This window comes from Leptodactylus fuscus, chromosome 7, assembly GCF_031893055.1.
Source record: "Leptodactylus fuscus isolate aLepFus1 chromosome 7, aLepFus1.hap2, whole genome shotgun sequence".
Taxonomy (NCBI): domain Eukaryota; kingdom Metazoa; phylum Chordata; class Amphibia; order Anura; family Leptodactylidae; genus Leptodactylus; species Leptodactylus fuscus.
In genome coordinates this window covers 28,368,998-28,386,811 of record NC_134271.1, presented here as the reverse complement: position 1 = coordinate 28,386,811, position 17,814 = coordinate 28,368,998, and the positions used below count along the sequence as shown (strand labels likewise).

Here is a 17,814-nt window from a genome sequence, read left to right as displayed (position 1 = left end):
CCAGACCTTTATCACCTTTCCTTACTTTACTTGATCAGTAACTCATAAAATGGATCTTATAAATACAAGTGAACTGTCTGTACAAGGGAATAGATTGCACAGCCCATTGCATACAGAGTTTATCAAACAGCTTGCATCTTTTTGAAAAAAAAAAAAATTCACAATTTACGACGGTGGTGCATGCCTAATCCCTAGAATATTGCTCAGCCAAAGCCTATAATCTAGTCCATTTCCCATCTTTGACAGGTCAGGCCTTAAGTTTAGTGTTGATCTTCACGGTTTGCACTGATGTCTACCCATGGTTACATCTGACCATCTTTCTGGTTAGTGGATCGGATCTCTGTGTGCATCATCTCATCTGTTAGGTTTTTTTGGAGGGGGAATTGCATCACAGCCAAATCTGTCTTTGGACAAAAGTCAATAGTTTTGTTTTCTATAAAATTTGCATGGTAAACCAATTATTCAGTCACCAAAACGCTGCCCCCATTTTAGTCAGTGGGGTTCCTCAGGATTCATATCTGTTCGTCTGGTCTGATGTAATATAGTGGAACTGCTGCAGCAGTCACTTGTTCGTGGTGGGAGGTTATTGCGGGAGAAATGGGAGTCATTGTATGTATTTTATTACATGGTGAGCAATCCCTTTAAGGCTGAGGCTTCACCTTGTGGAAAAGCTGTGTTTTCTGTTTGTTTTGTACTTTTTATTTTTTTTTTTCTTGCGCCAAAACCAAGAGTAACTTCACATGAGTGTCTTTAGGGAACTGCTTTTATAAACGGATGGGCTGTCCATCTTTCAGGTCTGCATGCGGGCACGAACGCTAATGTGAATAGACCGATAGAAATGAAGTGGTCTGTACTTTTACAATTACGGATAGAAAAATATGTTGTGTGCATAGTGCCTTAGGACCCTTTAGTGACTGCAAATGTGCCCTTTAATGGCAGCCACTAATGGGTTAAATGTATCTCTTATTGATGAGGGGAGTCTGTTTTTAAAAATGAAGGCAGCAGACGAAAATGGTGTGCGTCCAGCTTTGTCCGCCAATTTCAGGTCAACATTTTAGTAAAGTCCCCTAGAGTGACACATGCACAAATGGGTAAAAAAATATGCAAATCTATTCTCCAGGATGTCATTAGGATAACAGTGCCTCTGTATGCTGCCCTCTAGGGGCAGCCCCCTTAACATCATGCATGACTCAGTTAATAAGCCTAGTGACATGATGCGGGGTTTATTGCCAAATTAGTATTTCTATTCCAAAAGGAACAGATTCCCAGCTATGGACAGCGCTGTTTCGGTCTTTTGGACCTCGTCAGCATAGCGCAGGGATACTAATTTGGCAGAGTGAGAGACTATAGACCAGGGTCAGGGGATAATCATACACATTAGGGAGAGTGTGTGCCTACATAGGCAGTACGGAGACTTACAAGTCATTCCTGTTCCGCTAGGGATTCTGGATAAAAATATGCAAATCTATTCTTGTAAGTCTCCCAAATTAGTATCCCTGCGGTATGCTGACGAGGTCCAAAAGACCGAAACAGCGCTGTACTTAGTTGGGAATCTGTTCCTTTTGGAATAGAAATACTAATTTGGCAATAAACCCCGCATCATGTCAGTAGGCTTTTTAACTGAGTCATGCATGATGTTAAGGTGGCTGCCCCTAGAGGGCGGCATACAGAGGCACTGTTCTCCTAATGACATCCTGGAGAATAGATTTGCATATTTTTTACCCAGAATCCCAAGCGGAGCAGGAATGACTTGTAAGTCTCCGTATGCCTATGTAGGCACACACTCTCCCTAATATGTATGATTATCCCCTGGCCTATAGACATGCACAAATATGAACATAGCCTTACAGGATAAGAAATCTATACATGCGGCATATCCCCTCAGTTCTGTATATGGGAGCAGTGGGCTCGCCTTATGGTGCCTCAGTATTACAGGGGTATTCTCTCTATGTAAGAATAGTTGTATGAACCTTGGAGCGAGAGAAGTCTTTCTGCTTCTATATGAGATTGTTCCCCCGTATGAGTGCAGGGGGTGCAAAGCCATTCTATGACCCTTGTGTAAATGTATGGTGAATACTGTTCTCTCTGGACGTCCCCTACACCATCCGTGTATGGCCGGCTTCTCTTCCGGTGTCCCCTTGCTATGTCATGACCGTATCAAGGACATGTCCATCTTGAGTGTGTGACTAGAGAGCTGCTGTGACTTCCTCATGGATATCGCAGCCAAAGTTCACCTGCTAGCTGGCAGCGCGTTGCCTGGAGAGCTCCGGTACAATCCACAGACCTTTGAGTCACACTGACTCACATACAGTCCGGGGTTTTTCCTGGAGCTTTCAGTTTTGTCTGCATGAGAAAAGTATCTGAAACAAAATTTCTCCACTCAATTCTCTTTCTATTAAAATGGATGTTTTAGCTACTTAGTTGAAAGATAACTATGCCAAAAAATGGGATGACCTCATAGCTCAATATGGCGGCAGAACGGTCACTAATGAGACCCAAAATGTCATTTGGCTCCCAAATTTGACTTATTGTTAACAGAATTGCTAATGCTTGTAGTAAACCCACTTCTCGGGGGGTTTTCTGGGACTATTATTGATCACCTCTCCTGTAGTATTGGCGCTGATCAGCTGTGTGAAGGGGTGCTGCGGCGGTCTCGTCATTACCAGGTATGGTGCAGTACATTCCATATTGGCATTGCCTTGTACTACATGTAGCTCTGTCACATTCATTTGATTTGTACAGAGCTGCTTTAAGCTGCAGTACCACTTACAGCCACTATGTATGAAAGGCACTGTGCCTGGTAAACCATGAAGAGACCACAGGGCATAAAGCTGCCTTTTCTTCTTGGGCTTTGGTCATATGTAGGGCAGGCTTTTTACGATTCTTGGGTACAAATAACAGAAAATTCTAGAAATAACAGAACTGCCTCCAAACCAGTCAGTCACGGTATTGCCGATTTCAAGTGTATTCATTGGAGGTAAGAAGTTAAAGGGGTTGTCTATCTGCACTCTCTCTATGAATGAAGAGCCAGTGCGTTTGCATGCCCAGTGCTCCATTGCTATGGGGCTGCCCAGTTTGCGACCTTTCAGTCCCCCATTCTCCTGACTTGTTGGGGAACCCGGCAGCCAGACCTCCAGCAATGTGACACTTGTCCCCTATCCTGTGGGTACCTGCTGGCCTTCTTTAAGAGGCTTTCCCAGTAAACCACTTTAATGGGAACTTTAATGGGGTTGTCCAAGACTTGTGTATGCATGGCCTATCCTTAAGATAGGTAATTCATATATGATCAGTGAGTCTGATACCCAGGACCTCCACAGATCAGCTGCTTGAAGAGGATGTGGCTCACTTGTGCTGCCCCTACTTTCCTTCATCGGTGACGTCACATTCCTTGGCAAAGCAGCAGCTCAATCCGGTCAAGTGAATGGGGCTTGAACTGCAATCTATGGCATGTTGTAAATGGGTAACTTCTGAACTAAAAGTCCTAGTTTGACGTGCGGGTGTGACAGGAAGCGGGGGCACAACCTGTGGTGTCACTCTTATGTATAAGGAAGAACAATTTTATCCAACACACCTGGACTTCACTGTTCACAAGCAGAAAATGAAATGCAGTTTGTTTTCTTGTTTTTTTTTGTTCTTGTATTGCCTCTTGGTGTGTGCAGTGTTGAGCCGAGCCTTGCTGTCTTATACAACTGGAGACATATTGGGCACATTTGGAGTGGCTTAGCCATAACATACTTGCCGGTGGCAACGCTGGGTTTTATTGCTTTTAAGCTATTTTGTGTAAATGCCGATTCTTGCAGATGTGCCACAAAAGAACGCCCAATTTTGGTTGTGTCTTTGGCGCCATAACTCTGGGACCCACATTCTAGTGATTGGAGGGGGATTTTAGTGGTCGAACTCTAACCGGATAAGAAGGTTTACGCTTGATATAATTTCTATGGTATAGACTATAAATGGTTGAACAGAAGAAAGACCGAAGGGTGACGTCTGGCTCTGAGGCTGGCCCTTATCCATACGGTCTTCAGGCAGGCTGACAAGTTGAGGTTGAGCTCTATTCAGGTCATGGGGTTTTGTTTTTTTTGTTTTTTTGTTTTTTTTGTGTGTGTGTGTTTAATATTGTTGTGTATGTGAATGGCTGGGCATCTGTATGTATCTGTAAAATGGAGGTAAAAGCATGATCTGAATAGAGCCTTAGAAGACCAGTTTTTGCTTACATGCACTTTTCAGTGTATACTATGGAAAAACAATAGCGGCGCATTATATCTGCTGCCTCTGAGAGGATTTTCGGCTGGAGACTTATTGCCCCCCTGCTGCTGTTTCATCTGCCAAAAAGCAAGTGAAGCAACCTTGCACATACCTTCCTATTTACTACCGTCTACTGCATAGAAGAATTGTGTGGCTGGTGGTAAAGTGACTGCTCCATGCTGCTCCCCGCTATCCTGCCGCTGCTTGTGACGGGACTCCATGACAGCCACGTTATTGAAGAAGTTTTCTCTGCTTGTGAGTACTCGGTTGCTTTATTTTATTTTTTTTTATGCTGATGTCTGACTTCTGGGTTGGCAGCTTTTGCTCCTGCTTTTCACTTGGATTGACACCTGTTGGTTATTTTAAGAGTTGTCAAAGACTAGGTCAAAGCCTGTCCTTAGGATATTTCATCAGTATCGAATCGTTGCGCCCCCATAATTGGATGTCAGAGTTCGGAGCCAGAAGCAGATGGCTCTGTACACTGTGTAGTGTCCGTTAGGCACTGTTACATTTTGGCTTCAGTTTATTGTTAGTGTGACCCCTGTATAGGGATAGTTAGCCGCCCATGAACAGCGGGCTCCTCTCTCTCACTCCAGTATCTTATTAAGCAGGAGGAGCTGCACAGATTGAGTTATAGTTATGCGGAAAAACTTCAGTGTAACTTATTGATTGAATTTCCGCCTCTGTCAGTGCTTAGGAGTCCAGTGGCCAGTCCTACTCGTAGGTAGGCCACCAATCTTTGGGATTGGTTGTTCGTATTGGATTATTAGGGGTCTAACCCCCTCCCCCCTCAATTCAGAGTATCGTGTACAGTATTTGGCGGAGTCTGCTTCTGGATACATAGAGTGTAATAACCTGCTATTCTATTGCAGCACTATATACAGTATTCCAGTAAAATCACTGTCTGAATTAACCCTTACATATATTTTTTTTGTATATTTGCAAAGCTGATGACCTGAGAGGTCTTTTCTATTTATACCAGAATTGAGCAGGTTTTCAGATAGAAAGTGATTCTGTCCCATTACTACACAGTGTTACATGGAAAGCCATTGGCCGTCAGGACTCAGCAGCCATTGTATCCTCTAAGACGGCCTTGTGTCTGAGCTACAGCTGTATGTATGGTAATTCAATCTGGACATACGTGTCTGAAGATATTTCATGTAACTATATTGCCTTTTTCTTATTGAATGCCTGATGGCGCCTATACATACATCTTGTTTATATCCCCAATAGACATGCAGTACCTTTCCTGCTTACTTGTACAGTAAGGTGCTATTAAACCATTGCACGTATACACCAACCTAGTTTGCTAAAGGTCAACCGTTCTAATATACCAAATGTGAATTCCTCTAGGACACCAGCCATGCCAATAGGGTATGACCTCTGCATATATTTCAGTGTACTGTAGAATGAAATTTCCAGCTCTATCCTCAGTTTCCCCCGGATGCCACTCTATTGCCATTATTATCACATCCGCATGTTGCAGGACTGTATGTTAATAGGTGCTGCCCTCTAAGGGGCAGAGCGATGCAGTGTGTGCACCTTCCCATGGAGGGTCATTGATGAGTAGGGGGCGACATGTCATTCTTCATTGCAGTGCCACTGTTCGTGCAGATGATGGATAATATCTTGGGTCCAGACTATAGCAATGCACTATCCATGTGTTTTTGGGTACAATATTAGGGGAAAGAGAATTAATTGTATTAAATGGCTTTGCACGGTTATGTGACTCGCAAGTGGAGTGATTCACTCTCTTAACCTGGGTGGCGTATGTAATAAACCAGTCATATTAAATGGTGAGTATTTATAGCCCCATATAGGAATACTCTGATACTGTCTATATATCTAGTGAACTACAAGCTAGCTTACCAACTGTGGGTATATAATACCTTGTAGCGCCAACATATTCCATGGCACTTTTCAGACATTGGAGATTGTGAACCTATTATGGGACAGGGATTGACATACCCTATCAGTATGTCTTTGGAATGGGGGAGGAAACTAGAGTACCCAGAGGAAACCCACGCAAACACGGGGAGAACATACAAACTACTTAGATATCCTTGGTCAGATTCGAACCCAGGACTCCAGGGCTGCAAAGCAACAATTCTAACCACTGAGGCACCAGCAATGCTAACCACTGAGGCACCGTGCTGCCCTTGTTTGATGTATATTAAAGTGTCCCTTACCAGTGCTATCCACACATGTAGTAGGCCATATACATGCACACTCGGCGAGTAGTGAACAGAACTGTAGCCTGAATTTCTTGGGCCCCAATTTAAAATATGTATTGGGGGAGGGGGGGCATCTACCTTGTGCCGTTTAGAATAGTGGTATGTTTTTATGTGGCAGAAGGAATTTTTGGGGGCTCCTCAGGGTCCTGGATTGGTTACACCGCTGGCAGTGTATGTGTCCTGAATGTGGAATCGCTTCCAGACACTATCAATTCACTTCCATGGGAGTTCTTAAAAAAGCCGAGCGCCTCAGTTCTGGAGGTACCGCATGGGTCAGACATGTTATTTACTATGGATGAACTAGAATGGCTTACACACATGCCGTAGTACTTCCTTTGGAAACACGACATGTTACATTGTTTGCTTTTTGCTGGTCTTTTGGAAAATGTAATTAATTGTGGATTAAAGTAATCAGATTTGTCTACTAGTTACAGTTTACTTATCTGGCATCTGTGTAATGACATATTACCTAGAAAACGTAGACTCTGCTATGCAAGCGCTGCAAAGTAGCTTCACCTTTGGTGAACCCATGCTTGTATACAGCAAATACACACATGTGTATATATAATCCCAGCCCCACAAGTAGTAATATTATAATAACAGGAAAGCTGTAGGAAGTCTTAATTCGTTGTTTGCTGAGAGAGACTATATGATGACCCAATCCAGCTTTCCACTAGTCAGAACTCTGCTTTATATACCATATTATGCTGTAACGTGGCAAGTTTATTGGTGAAGTGATGGGTTTACAATAATAGGACGGTATTAAATGGGTATTTCCAACCTGTACATGCCCTGCACAACTGCATCCTGTATCCACAAGATATGCCCTAAACTCCTGATGGGTCCTTTGACTATCAAGAGAAGTCCCTCTGGTCTGCGCTGGAGCTCAATAGTTGGCCCGTCTTAAGTAGCTAAAACAGTCTAGTAGAAGACATTGGATCCACTGTACATGCTTAAGAGACAGGTTATGCTACAACGACTCACAGATGTAATCCCCTGGGGCACGTCGCTTTAAGGTTAAGGCCCATGTAACAAGCTGCAGCCAAAAGAAAAACGCAGAAAAGACCGCGGCCAAAACGTATCACGCTTTTTTTTTCCCCCCGCTGCATTTCACAATACGTGGCCCCGGCCTAAATGGATTTTCTGGGACTTTTTGTCCTTTGGGTAAGTCATCAGTTGAAGATGTGTGGGAATCGGACACCCGGAGCTGCAGATCAGCTGTTAGATACATCAGGCCATGTGAGATTGCGGTCCTAATAGTAGCTCAGTCCTATTCAAGCCTGGCTGAGCTGCCATACCAGGCACAGCCACTGTACAAATGTATGGCGCTGTGCTTGAGAAGTGCTGAAATGGCTGCAGCACTCACCCGAAAGCAGGTGATCAGCATGAGCCCGGCTGTCAGACCTCTGCCGATCTTTCATTGATGGCCTCTCCTGAACCCAGAGCATTAGTTATTTAGGCTGGGTTCACACCAGCGCCTGTTATCCATTTGGGGTTTCTGTCTCCGAACCTGCAAGCAGCGCTTCTCTCTGCATTTTTCACCCTTTTTGATTAGGTTGTCTTTTTGGGGGGTCCCCAAGCGGACCCAAATGCAGGTGTGAACCTATCGTCTGTTTATCCAGACCCCTGTCCCGCAGACACCATGGATGGAGGTGAATGATCACCTCTTTCCATTCATCTCTGTGGGAGTCCGAAACCACCAGATAAGTAGGCTACTGTTTTTTGGAAATTGCATAGAAATGAATGGAGAAAGTCAAATATGTGCAACCACTTCACCACTCACAGCAGCTGTGGCATCAGTCTATTCAGAAGTGACTCGCGGTTATTACACATTTATGGCATATAAATATATTATATATCTATATGAACTACAGACGGACAAGGTTTGTCCCTTTGTATTTCTTAGTATTTGATAACCTTTGTTGTGCTGCCTTGGCGTACCCAACTTCTAAAGAGAGACCTAGATGTAGAAATAATAGTAAATGCATCCAGTGGGCGCAGTGTCTGTACAGCCATGTGCTTTACTTGCTCCAACTCCATGCATTAGCTTTTAGTATAGCACAATTGTGAATTGAGCGTCCTTGCCTAGTTCTGAGTCACGCAATTTCTTTTTTTCCAAGGTGTTATTACAAAGCAAATGTAAATTAGGAGGCGCTGCCTTTTTCGTAAGCAGAAGAATAAACTTTTCCTACACTACTAGAAATATTGTTTTGCATAGACCAGGACTACACATGTACGCAGAGGTGCGACGTAATCCGTAGAAAGAGAACAGTTTGATAGGTGTGGAAAATGATCACACCGTCTACCATAACGCTATGTCCTCGCTTCAGCGGGGTAAACGTAAGGATTCCCCCCACATGGGGACACAGATCTGCAAAAAAATAAAAAATGCACCCCAAATGTTATCATTTTCGTGAAGCTACCCTGGAAACAACGCCAGTATATAGAGACGAGATCGGGATTTCTAGTTCCGGCTTCTTTGATCTGTCGATGCTCTTGCTGATAAAGAAATAAATATAATATGGAAATCCTGAGACTACCGTATCACTAAATATAGTATTTATAAAAAGAAACTACCCGATCTTACAGCCACGCAATGTCTTTTGTGTCTTCTCCTTGTATTGTAATGAATCTCTATCCAGGTATGTCATCTTACAATGACTGTCCCCACCATGGAGCTGTGCTGCCTGCATGAAAAGATTCCTAGGTCCCCACACCCCTCTCGCGTACACCCACACAAAATGAAACACAGACTGAGAAATGCGTTGGTTTCCATGGTTATCCATGAAAAAAAAATGGATCTGGTACCAGGGAAGAGCCCAATTTGGCCTGCAACAACTGATTGCTTTCAGAGAGATGCCAGCCCTACTTTGGGATCCTCAGTAATGTGGGAGGCGAGAGCTAAGTGGAGCATCTGTGCCTCTTGGTTTTACATTAAACATTCAGAGTATCTCAATCTGTCCGTCCTCGCTAGGAAATCATTGGTTATGTTTAGAGGCAGAAAACGTATAGAAGGAGAAGTCGCAGCGTGACCTCGCAGTCTTTGTATAAATTCCCCTTCTAAAACTACAACACTTGTATGCCATAAAAAGAACTGGTTTACGGCAACGTTGCAAGGCGATATAGACAGCTCGGGAACCTATCTGGATATTACTACAGCAACCAGAATGTAACTCAGCCAGTATAGATCTGGCCTATAATTCCCCGTTACAGCCCTGCTTGCTTAGGGCCAAGGCCCCACGTTGCAGAAATGCAGCTTTTTTGTTGCACATTTTGCTGTGGTTTTTTTTTTTTTTTTTTTTGCCATAGTCAGGAGTGGATTGAGCAGAAGGAAGAAGTATAAGAACTTCATATATACAGTATTTCATATTCCCTTTGTAGCCATTCTGGGCTCAAAAAGCTGCAAAATCAGCAACAAAAAAGGCTGCATTTCTGCAACGTGGGGCCTCAGTTTTAAGGAGGTTTTCAGGACTTTAATATTGATGGCCCATCCATTGGGTAGATCATCAATAGTGAATTAGCAAAGGTCTGACACCAGGGGCCCGCTCCTGATTTTAAGGGACTATGGCACAACTCCATACATTTTGTAGTGGCAGTGAATGGAACTGCAAGCGATGTCTCATACTCCTGAATGGCACTGAGCTGTATTTATTATGCTTATATAGCGCCATCATATTCCGCAGTGCTTTACAGACATTGACAGTCAATGTCCCATATAGGGCTCACAATCTACATTCCCTATCAGTATGTCTTTGGTGTGTGGGGGGAAACCCATGCAAACACGGGGAGAACATACAAACTCCTTGGAGATGTTGTCCTTGGCAGGATTTGAACCTAGGACTCCAGTGCTGCAAGGCTGCAGTGCTAGCCACTGTGCTGCCTATGCAGCATGTAGTAACGTGCTGTAGTAATCAGGTAGTGTCTCTACAGTGTACAGAGCTGTGCTTGCTTCCAGCGTGCCCCGTTCAGTTAGCCATTTGGTCCTGATATTGGACAGGTCCTCAATATTTGAGTTTTTCCAAAAGTTGTTAGATCCTCAAACATGATCAGTGGTCTGACACCTAGGCACCCCGCTGATCAGCTGTTGGAATAGGCTTCAGCATTTGCTTGAGTGCCGCAGCCTCTTTAATACTTGACAAGCACAGCGCTGTACATTTCTGCAATGGCTGTGCTTGGTAGAACAGCTCAGCCTATTCACTTGCATGGGACTGAACTGCAATCAGGCCATGTCACCGAAGAACACGAGGTCAGGAAGCGCCATTGCTGCTCAACACAGCGGTCCACAGGAGTCCTGGGTGTATGAACTCCACAGTGGTCAATAGGTGACCTCTCCTAAAGATGCATCATCAATTAAATCTCCTGGAAAACCCCATTAATTCCAAAACCAGGATTTCTGAGTCTGGATAATACAAGTAATTCATTGTAGCTTATTTTGTAATGAAGCCTATTGTTCATGGAAGCATACCGTCTACAATCCCCGTGGCCATCACTAATGGAGTATCTGCTGAGGTCCTTGTGGTAATGGATAAACCTCTTTGTTGTGAATTAGGCTTTTATCCTTAGTGTGCTATACGTCTGTATTATAGTAATTTAGTAATGGCAAGCTATGAAAAGGTTAAATAGAAATAATACCCCAGGGCCGGACATTGGTGGCGCGCTAATGTTTTGCTTTCACGTTCTATGTTGCTGCTAGAGAGTTCACACGAGGATTTATTTTATCTTCTATTTTTATGATGGTTTTTATCCAAAACGTAAGGCTGTGTTTCCACTGGACACAACCTAGTGGGAATAGTCACCAAATCTCATCCACTAGCTGCAACAACAACCATAAAAAAGTGGGCGAGATTGACCTGCACTATAGGCGTCTAACCCACAGCATGTTCACGTATGCTGCAGGTCCTTTCAGCCTTTGCAGCAGAAGTTACACAGAAATTCTCGCACCAAGGCCATGACAGACACCTCCCATGTTGGGCTATGTGATTCACTGCCATGTGAATACGGCTAGATTCTGTATTCCGATGTCCATGATATTTACAGACAACATCTCACCCCACATATTTGCAGGTCCGTGGTTCTGTCGCTGTTCGTGGTTCTTTCTATGTTTCTGGGACCATGAAAAACCGGTAACACGCAGATGCCACTTTTTGTTGTTTTTCAGACCCATAGGCTTGCATTGATGGGATGCATCAGTGAAAAATAAAATTAACCTGCTTTAGTTTTTGTTCTTTTGCAGACCCACGGTCCGTGGGAAAACAAAACCGGACATGGGTGTGAAGAAACTGAAATGTTTCAGTGTATAGGTCTGCAGAAAATGAAGACGGTATACATAAGTGTAATGTGGACGTAATGGCAGCAAAGTTCCTGCCCGCGAGGGCTTACAATCTTCAAGGGATGGGGATATTCTATAGCAGTCGTCCTTATGGGGTTAAACAGTCAGAGCGCTATCCTCGGTGCCCGGCCGTCCTCTAGGTCTGTCGAGTAGTAGCTTTACACCGCGTCTTCTGTAATGGGATTCTCTGCTACTTTATATTAGCCACAATGTTGTGAATCAACGAGCTTTAAGAGGCTTTAGCGGGGAGATTTGCAGTTTATATCTTAAAAAGACCTTTAAAGGGATTTGGTGCTCCAAGAGACAAAGAAATCTGTTTTATAAGCTTATGTGCAGATAGCCAAAGAAAGCTCGGCTCCAATATTACACGACTTGTTCACGTCATCTTACACTTGTATCACTGACATCAGCTTAGTCATTAAATCCAGATATTGTACATAGTAGATGATGATGATATTTCTATTCTATTTTCTGTATATGATGGGGGCAGCCATTTTTGGTGGCTGCTATTCTGCTCTCCTAACAGCAGTTCAGAGGCCTGCTTTGTAGCAACGCATGGCTGTATTAAAACTGATTCATTGGGGCAGATTCGTGAGCACTGATGTTATCCACACCGGTTCTTACAGTTCCCTCGCCAACAAGGTTACCCCTCATTTATGTCAAGGCGGCACCCTCCTCCATAAATAAAGCGCACCCTCTCCCGGGCCAGGTGCCTGCTTTGAAATCTATGCCAAGTTGTGTCATCTACCTCCAGCTGTATAATAGAGGTGTTACATCCTGTCTGTGATGACGAGGAGGTGAAGTGATACCTACAGAACAGGAAGTGTCAGACCCTTAGAAGGCTCAATGGGCAGAGCCATCACTAAACCTTATATATTGCTTTGCTATTTTAAAGGGAAAAAACCCCCCACAGTAACGTGAACCCATGACTTGAATTTTACAACTTCAACATTAATATAATAAATTCACGAAGGATAAAACCTGAACTCTCGCCCAAGTTCATCCTGTATGTTGGCGAGAGAATAAAGTGATACATTTCCAGCCCAGGGACGCGGTCCTTCGGCTTCAGGCTGTACTCACGATCCATTTAACCCAGCCTGAGTACTTAATGTGAGCGTGTCCCTGGTATTGACTGACTCAGACAGGTCATCAGCTGGCTCCCTTTCCTGTGTTCATCTTCTAATTTCTTCTGAAATCTCCCCTCCCCCGCTCCTCCTCTATATACTCTGCCCACGCACCACTCTACAGTGGAGTGACTGCACTGAGATCAGCCTTGAATAACTTTTCTCCTCTCCACCCTCCTACCCATCCCTACTGCTTCATTCCTTGCAATTAGCTGTCTCTCGCAGGTTACCAGAGCTATGGAAACACAGGCCCAGCCCCGAGCCGGGACGTAGCTTGCTCAGGCTTGTCTCTCATCCGGCTTTACCTGACTCACCGATCACCCATGACTTATTGTGTTTCTGACCGCCTGATGTAAAACGCCATCCGAGGCCTGAAAATAACATTTTATATGTGTGTATGTGTACAAAATGTATATTTTTGGGCCTTTTTCTAGTTAATCCAAAGTATTCTGCATTTTTGTGAAACCTTAAAAATATTTGGAGTTCAGGAGACGTCACATTGGATTGTTTACAAGGTGATCGGACTCCAATGGTAGAGGTTAGGGCTATGGATTCAGTAGGCCGATCGCCGACTACGATGTTTTTCCACAGCTCAGCTCCTTCATCAATGGCTGAAGTAGTAAAGATTTTATTAAAAAGCCAGTGATTGATTCCTAGGAAAATCAATTATGTGAAAAATGTATTACTTTATACAATATTAATAATTGTGTGATATAATTGGGAAAAAAAAATCATTTTAACTTCCAACTCCTGACAAAATTGGTTCTGACTCTACAGTGTAGCCATTCATTCATTCATTCATTCATTTTTAATTTTTATTTATTTTTGTAAAATCTTTTTAAGAAATCTGATTTGTGGCGTTTGGAAAAGATTCATTATTTGCTTCTCATATTACCTATAAGGGGTTAACTACAAGGTGCGTACAATAAGTGGGTAGCCATGCCACATGTTGTAGTAGTCACTATTATTATTATTGAGTCTTTTTAGTTAATGGCTGTGTGGTAATATGGAAGACTTCATAAACCATTAGATTGTAATAAATGAGTGGAATACTATGGCAGCTGACTTGGTTGTCAAGATTTGACCTGCACGGTGGTTGCGTCTTGTCAGTGTCATGGCCGCACTGTGTACTTGTACTATAGTGGCCTGTCGGCTACCTCGGTTGCACATTTAATGTCTAGCTGCTGGCCGTTCTTCTAGAGGATTCTTCATATGTTGAACTGGTTTCCTGTGACTTATTTTTCTATATTACCGTTTATACTCGAGTATAAGCCGACCTGAGTATAAGCCAGAGGCCCGCTGCTGACTGTGGGCGGCCGCTGGAGTGGCGCTGCTGCTGATAGGTGGGTGGTGAGGCAGCGCTGTCTCCAGGGCCGCCCCAAGATGTTTCCAAGGCAAAGAAGACACTCTGGAAACTTCCAAGGCAAAGACACTCTGGAAACATCTTGGGGTGACCCTGGAGACAGCGCTGCCTCATTCACTCACCTATCGGCAGCAGTGCTGCTCCAGCGGCCTCCCACAGGAGTCTTGCCGCTTGACTCGAGTATAAGCACAAACTATGCCGAAAAACTCGGCTTATACTCGAGTATATACAGTATCTTTATAATGGGATATTTTCCATCATGGCCTATACTGTTTCTGTAACTCCAGTGGAAGAGAATGGAGCTAAGGAAATGGTTTGGTGTAACGGCCGAGTCATTCACTTCTATGGGAGTTATGGAAACTGCAGAGCGCAGCGCCCACAAACCCGTTTCTGAAAGTGCCATCCTTGAGGTTGGGAATTGTTACCAGCTATTCAGCCATCATTGCAGTAGTTAAAGGGTTATTTCCATTTTAGGAACTCCTCTGTTGTAGGCACCCCGCGTCCACCTCAAGAACTCCACATGAGCCTGTTACTGCTTATATAAGTAAATCTTCAAAGAAGTTATTCTGCCAACAAGCTTTTGTGTACTATGGGCATCACATTTTCCTGTATTTCAGTTCCAGTATTATTTTAAACATGTCTGTCAAAAAGCACCAAATTTGTAATTTTCATGATTTCTGTTGGCAGATGACTAAAACATTTTTTTTTTCTTTAACTTTACAGCCTGCATTGGGTCACGCCGACTCAAAGACAAGCAGCGGGGGCGGCAATAGCAAACCCAATATGCTGAGATGTCGCACCTCCATTCCAACCTCTGCAGATGAGCAGCCGCATATCGGAAACTACCGTCTCCTCAAAACCATCGGCAAGGGCAATTTTGCTAAGGTCAAGCTAGCTCGCCATGTTTTAACTGGAAAAGAGGTAAGAATAGGTTTACCTGATGTCCATTGGCTATGTTGACAGTCTGGGTCTAATTATATCTCTACTTTTTTTTTAATGGTTTGGGGTCTGTTCACACTTTTTCTGATTCATCAATTTACTGCCCCTTACTCCAGTTTAAAGCTGGCTTTGTAAGAAAATACAGGCACATAGCATCAATAAATGCGGTACAATTTTCCACTCTACAAAGCCACTTTTCCTATACACCGTTAAAGGGGTTGTCCAGGGAGTTAATATTACCTGGCAGATTCTAGATGAAAGCCCTTGGGTTACTGACCCTCGGGTTACTCTGCCCCTCTGGCACATGGCACCCTGGTTTTGTAACTCCCGAGTGGTTGGGAGAATCAAAACTGAATTCCCTCTTGGCCATGTTTGAGAAAGAAATACCCCTTTTAAAGGGGTTGTGCAGGACTTCAAAAATATGGCTGCTTTCTTCTCAAGTGACATCATGTCTGTTGGCCACATGGCCATGCTGCTGCTCAGTCCCATTGCCTTTAATGAGACAGAGATGTGGCATCGCTTAAACCTATCCCTTTAAGTTCTCTACAACAGTAATTTTCTGTTTTACTTTCTGCAGGGCACACTTTGGGCCTCCAGTGCTATAATCTGGACCTATGGGTCCCTTTACGTCTGCACCTGGAGCTTTCCTGGCACATACATTAAATGTGCAGGTGGAATGCAATGTGAAAAGAGCCCAAGGCTGTGTTCACATCTGTGTTGGAGGCTCCTTCAGATCCAGTCAGTTTGGGACCAAAAAAAAGTGCTATTTTGTTCCAGTTAAATGCATTCCCATGACGGAAACCTGCCTTCATTATAGTCAGTAGGATTTGTTGTGAAACTCCTTAGTGTCTAATATGCCAGCACTTTCGTGATGTTCTAGTAATACGATAGATGAGGACGGAGCCTCAGATCGATGTCCCGCAGCTCTTTATATCAGCATATACATGATTTCATTATGTGACCTCATCATCCACGGCCTTGGGCTATGTTCACAAGCAAGTCAACATGAGAGCCTTCAGCATTTTCACAGGATAGCATGCAGATCCTGAACAATGCGGTCACACGATCATATTGCACAATCCTAAAGCGCTGACAGCGCATAGACCGTAACCTATGTATTAACTGCCTTTTAATGTATCAACAGGTCTGTCTTATTGGTTTATAGTTGGTCTAACTTTTTTTTTTTCTCTCTACTTTTTTAGGTTGCTGTAAAAATTATAGACAAAACACAACTAAATTCTTCTAGTTTGCAAAAGGTAAGCGGGGAGGCAATTTTACTACTATACAGATTTATCAGAGCCTTCACGGCCGCCATGAAGGAGATTTGGACAAGCGTTGTCCAGTTACTTACTCTAGGTGTCAATATGAAGGGGTCATTCACGCTTCAGAAAATGAAGAGGAATTTGATTCAGTCCTGTGTCTGATTCCTCTACACTTTCTAGCCCTGTGCATCCCATAGTAGAAAGCTGATCTGTGGGTTTAGTCTTTGATTTAGACCCAGCCACAATGGTGCTACCCAGCTGTAGTCTCGTGCTGCTGAATCAGTCGCAGTATCGGCGGCAAGTTTGAGCAGGATGCTGCTTTTGTGTGTCCTGACAGTATCAATCCCTGATCCTGGTTGGAATTTGTCCTGCAAAAATCTGCTCCAATCACTAAATATCACTTTTAGTAAATGTTGATAATGTTTTTACAGTACCGACTATAAACATTATGGCTGCATTTACATGTTGTGGTAATGTTGCAGTTTTTTTTTTATTTTGGAATATCATGGTATAATCATCACCCTTATCTCACCTTGTGAGCACATCCCAAGACTATATGCATATGACCGATTGCGGACACTGAGGTCGCTTTTAGGAAAACATGCTGTTTAGATATTTCTATTCTTGTCACCACTTGTAGTCCCCCTCACATTGACCCCCATCATTTAGGCACTTATTCCTCATTGATTTATTTTGTATAGGGGATGATTTTGTTACTGGGAAAACCACTTGAAGGCTATGGCCCCAAATATAGCTAAATCTGCCACCAAGCAGCTTTTCTGCAACCTGGGGGCCTTTTTCACATGGGGCAAGAGGAGGTGCATTTTGGCGCTGAATCCTCGTCATAATCCGCCCCTTCACAATAGTGGTCTAGGTAGACCGCTAGCGGGAAAAAGAAGCGGGCTACCCTTTCTTCAGGCGGATTCCGCGGCTGATTCAGCCCCAGCGTCCGCCTCGCTGCAGCACCCGCTGGACTAGGCCCATTCATTTGGGCCTACTCCGGAGCGGGAAGCCATGACAGTCGTGGCAGGCGCATTTTGGCCCTATTCTGACGTGGCTTTCAGAATCAGGACCGCAATACGTCATACCGCACCCCGTGTGAACGAGGCCTTAGTCTAAATGTTTTCGACATGCCAGGAAGACCATGGATAGAGAAGTTAAGGCAGAGCTCCGTTTTTTTGACTGGACTTTCCTCTTCTCTGTGCTGACATCCCCACCCTGTGCCTGCCTGCTTCACAGGGGAGACCGCGCTCTCCTCTAATATTAGGTGACAGCGCCATGTCTGGAGGTGGTTTTGGGAAGCTGCAGTCTGAATTTA

The 17,814-nt window shown here is 43.9% G+C and overlaps 1 protein-coding gene across 8 annotated transcripts in view; it reads left to right on the top strand.

Annotated features, from left to right (window-relative positions):
• The window catches only part of MARK2 (microtubule affinity regulating kinase 2), an 87,106-nt gene that overhangs the window by 33,050 nt on the left and 36,242 nt on the right, over nucleotides 1-17,814 (top strand). For all 8 annotated transcript variants that reach the window (XM_075281490.1, XM_075281496.1, XM_075281495.1 and 5 more), the window contains exons 2-3: nucleotides 15,019-15,216; nucleotides 16,437-16,490. In XM_075281490.1, the coding sequence (XP_075137591.1) occupies nucleotides 15,019-15,216; nucleotides 16,437-16,490 (252 nt within the window). The remainder of the gene's footprint in view (nucleotides 1-15,018; nucleotides 15,217-16,436; nucleotides 16,491-17,814) is intronic.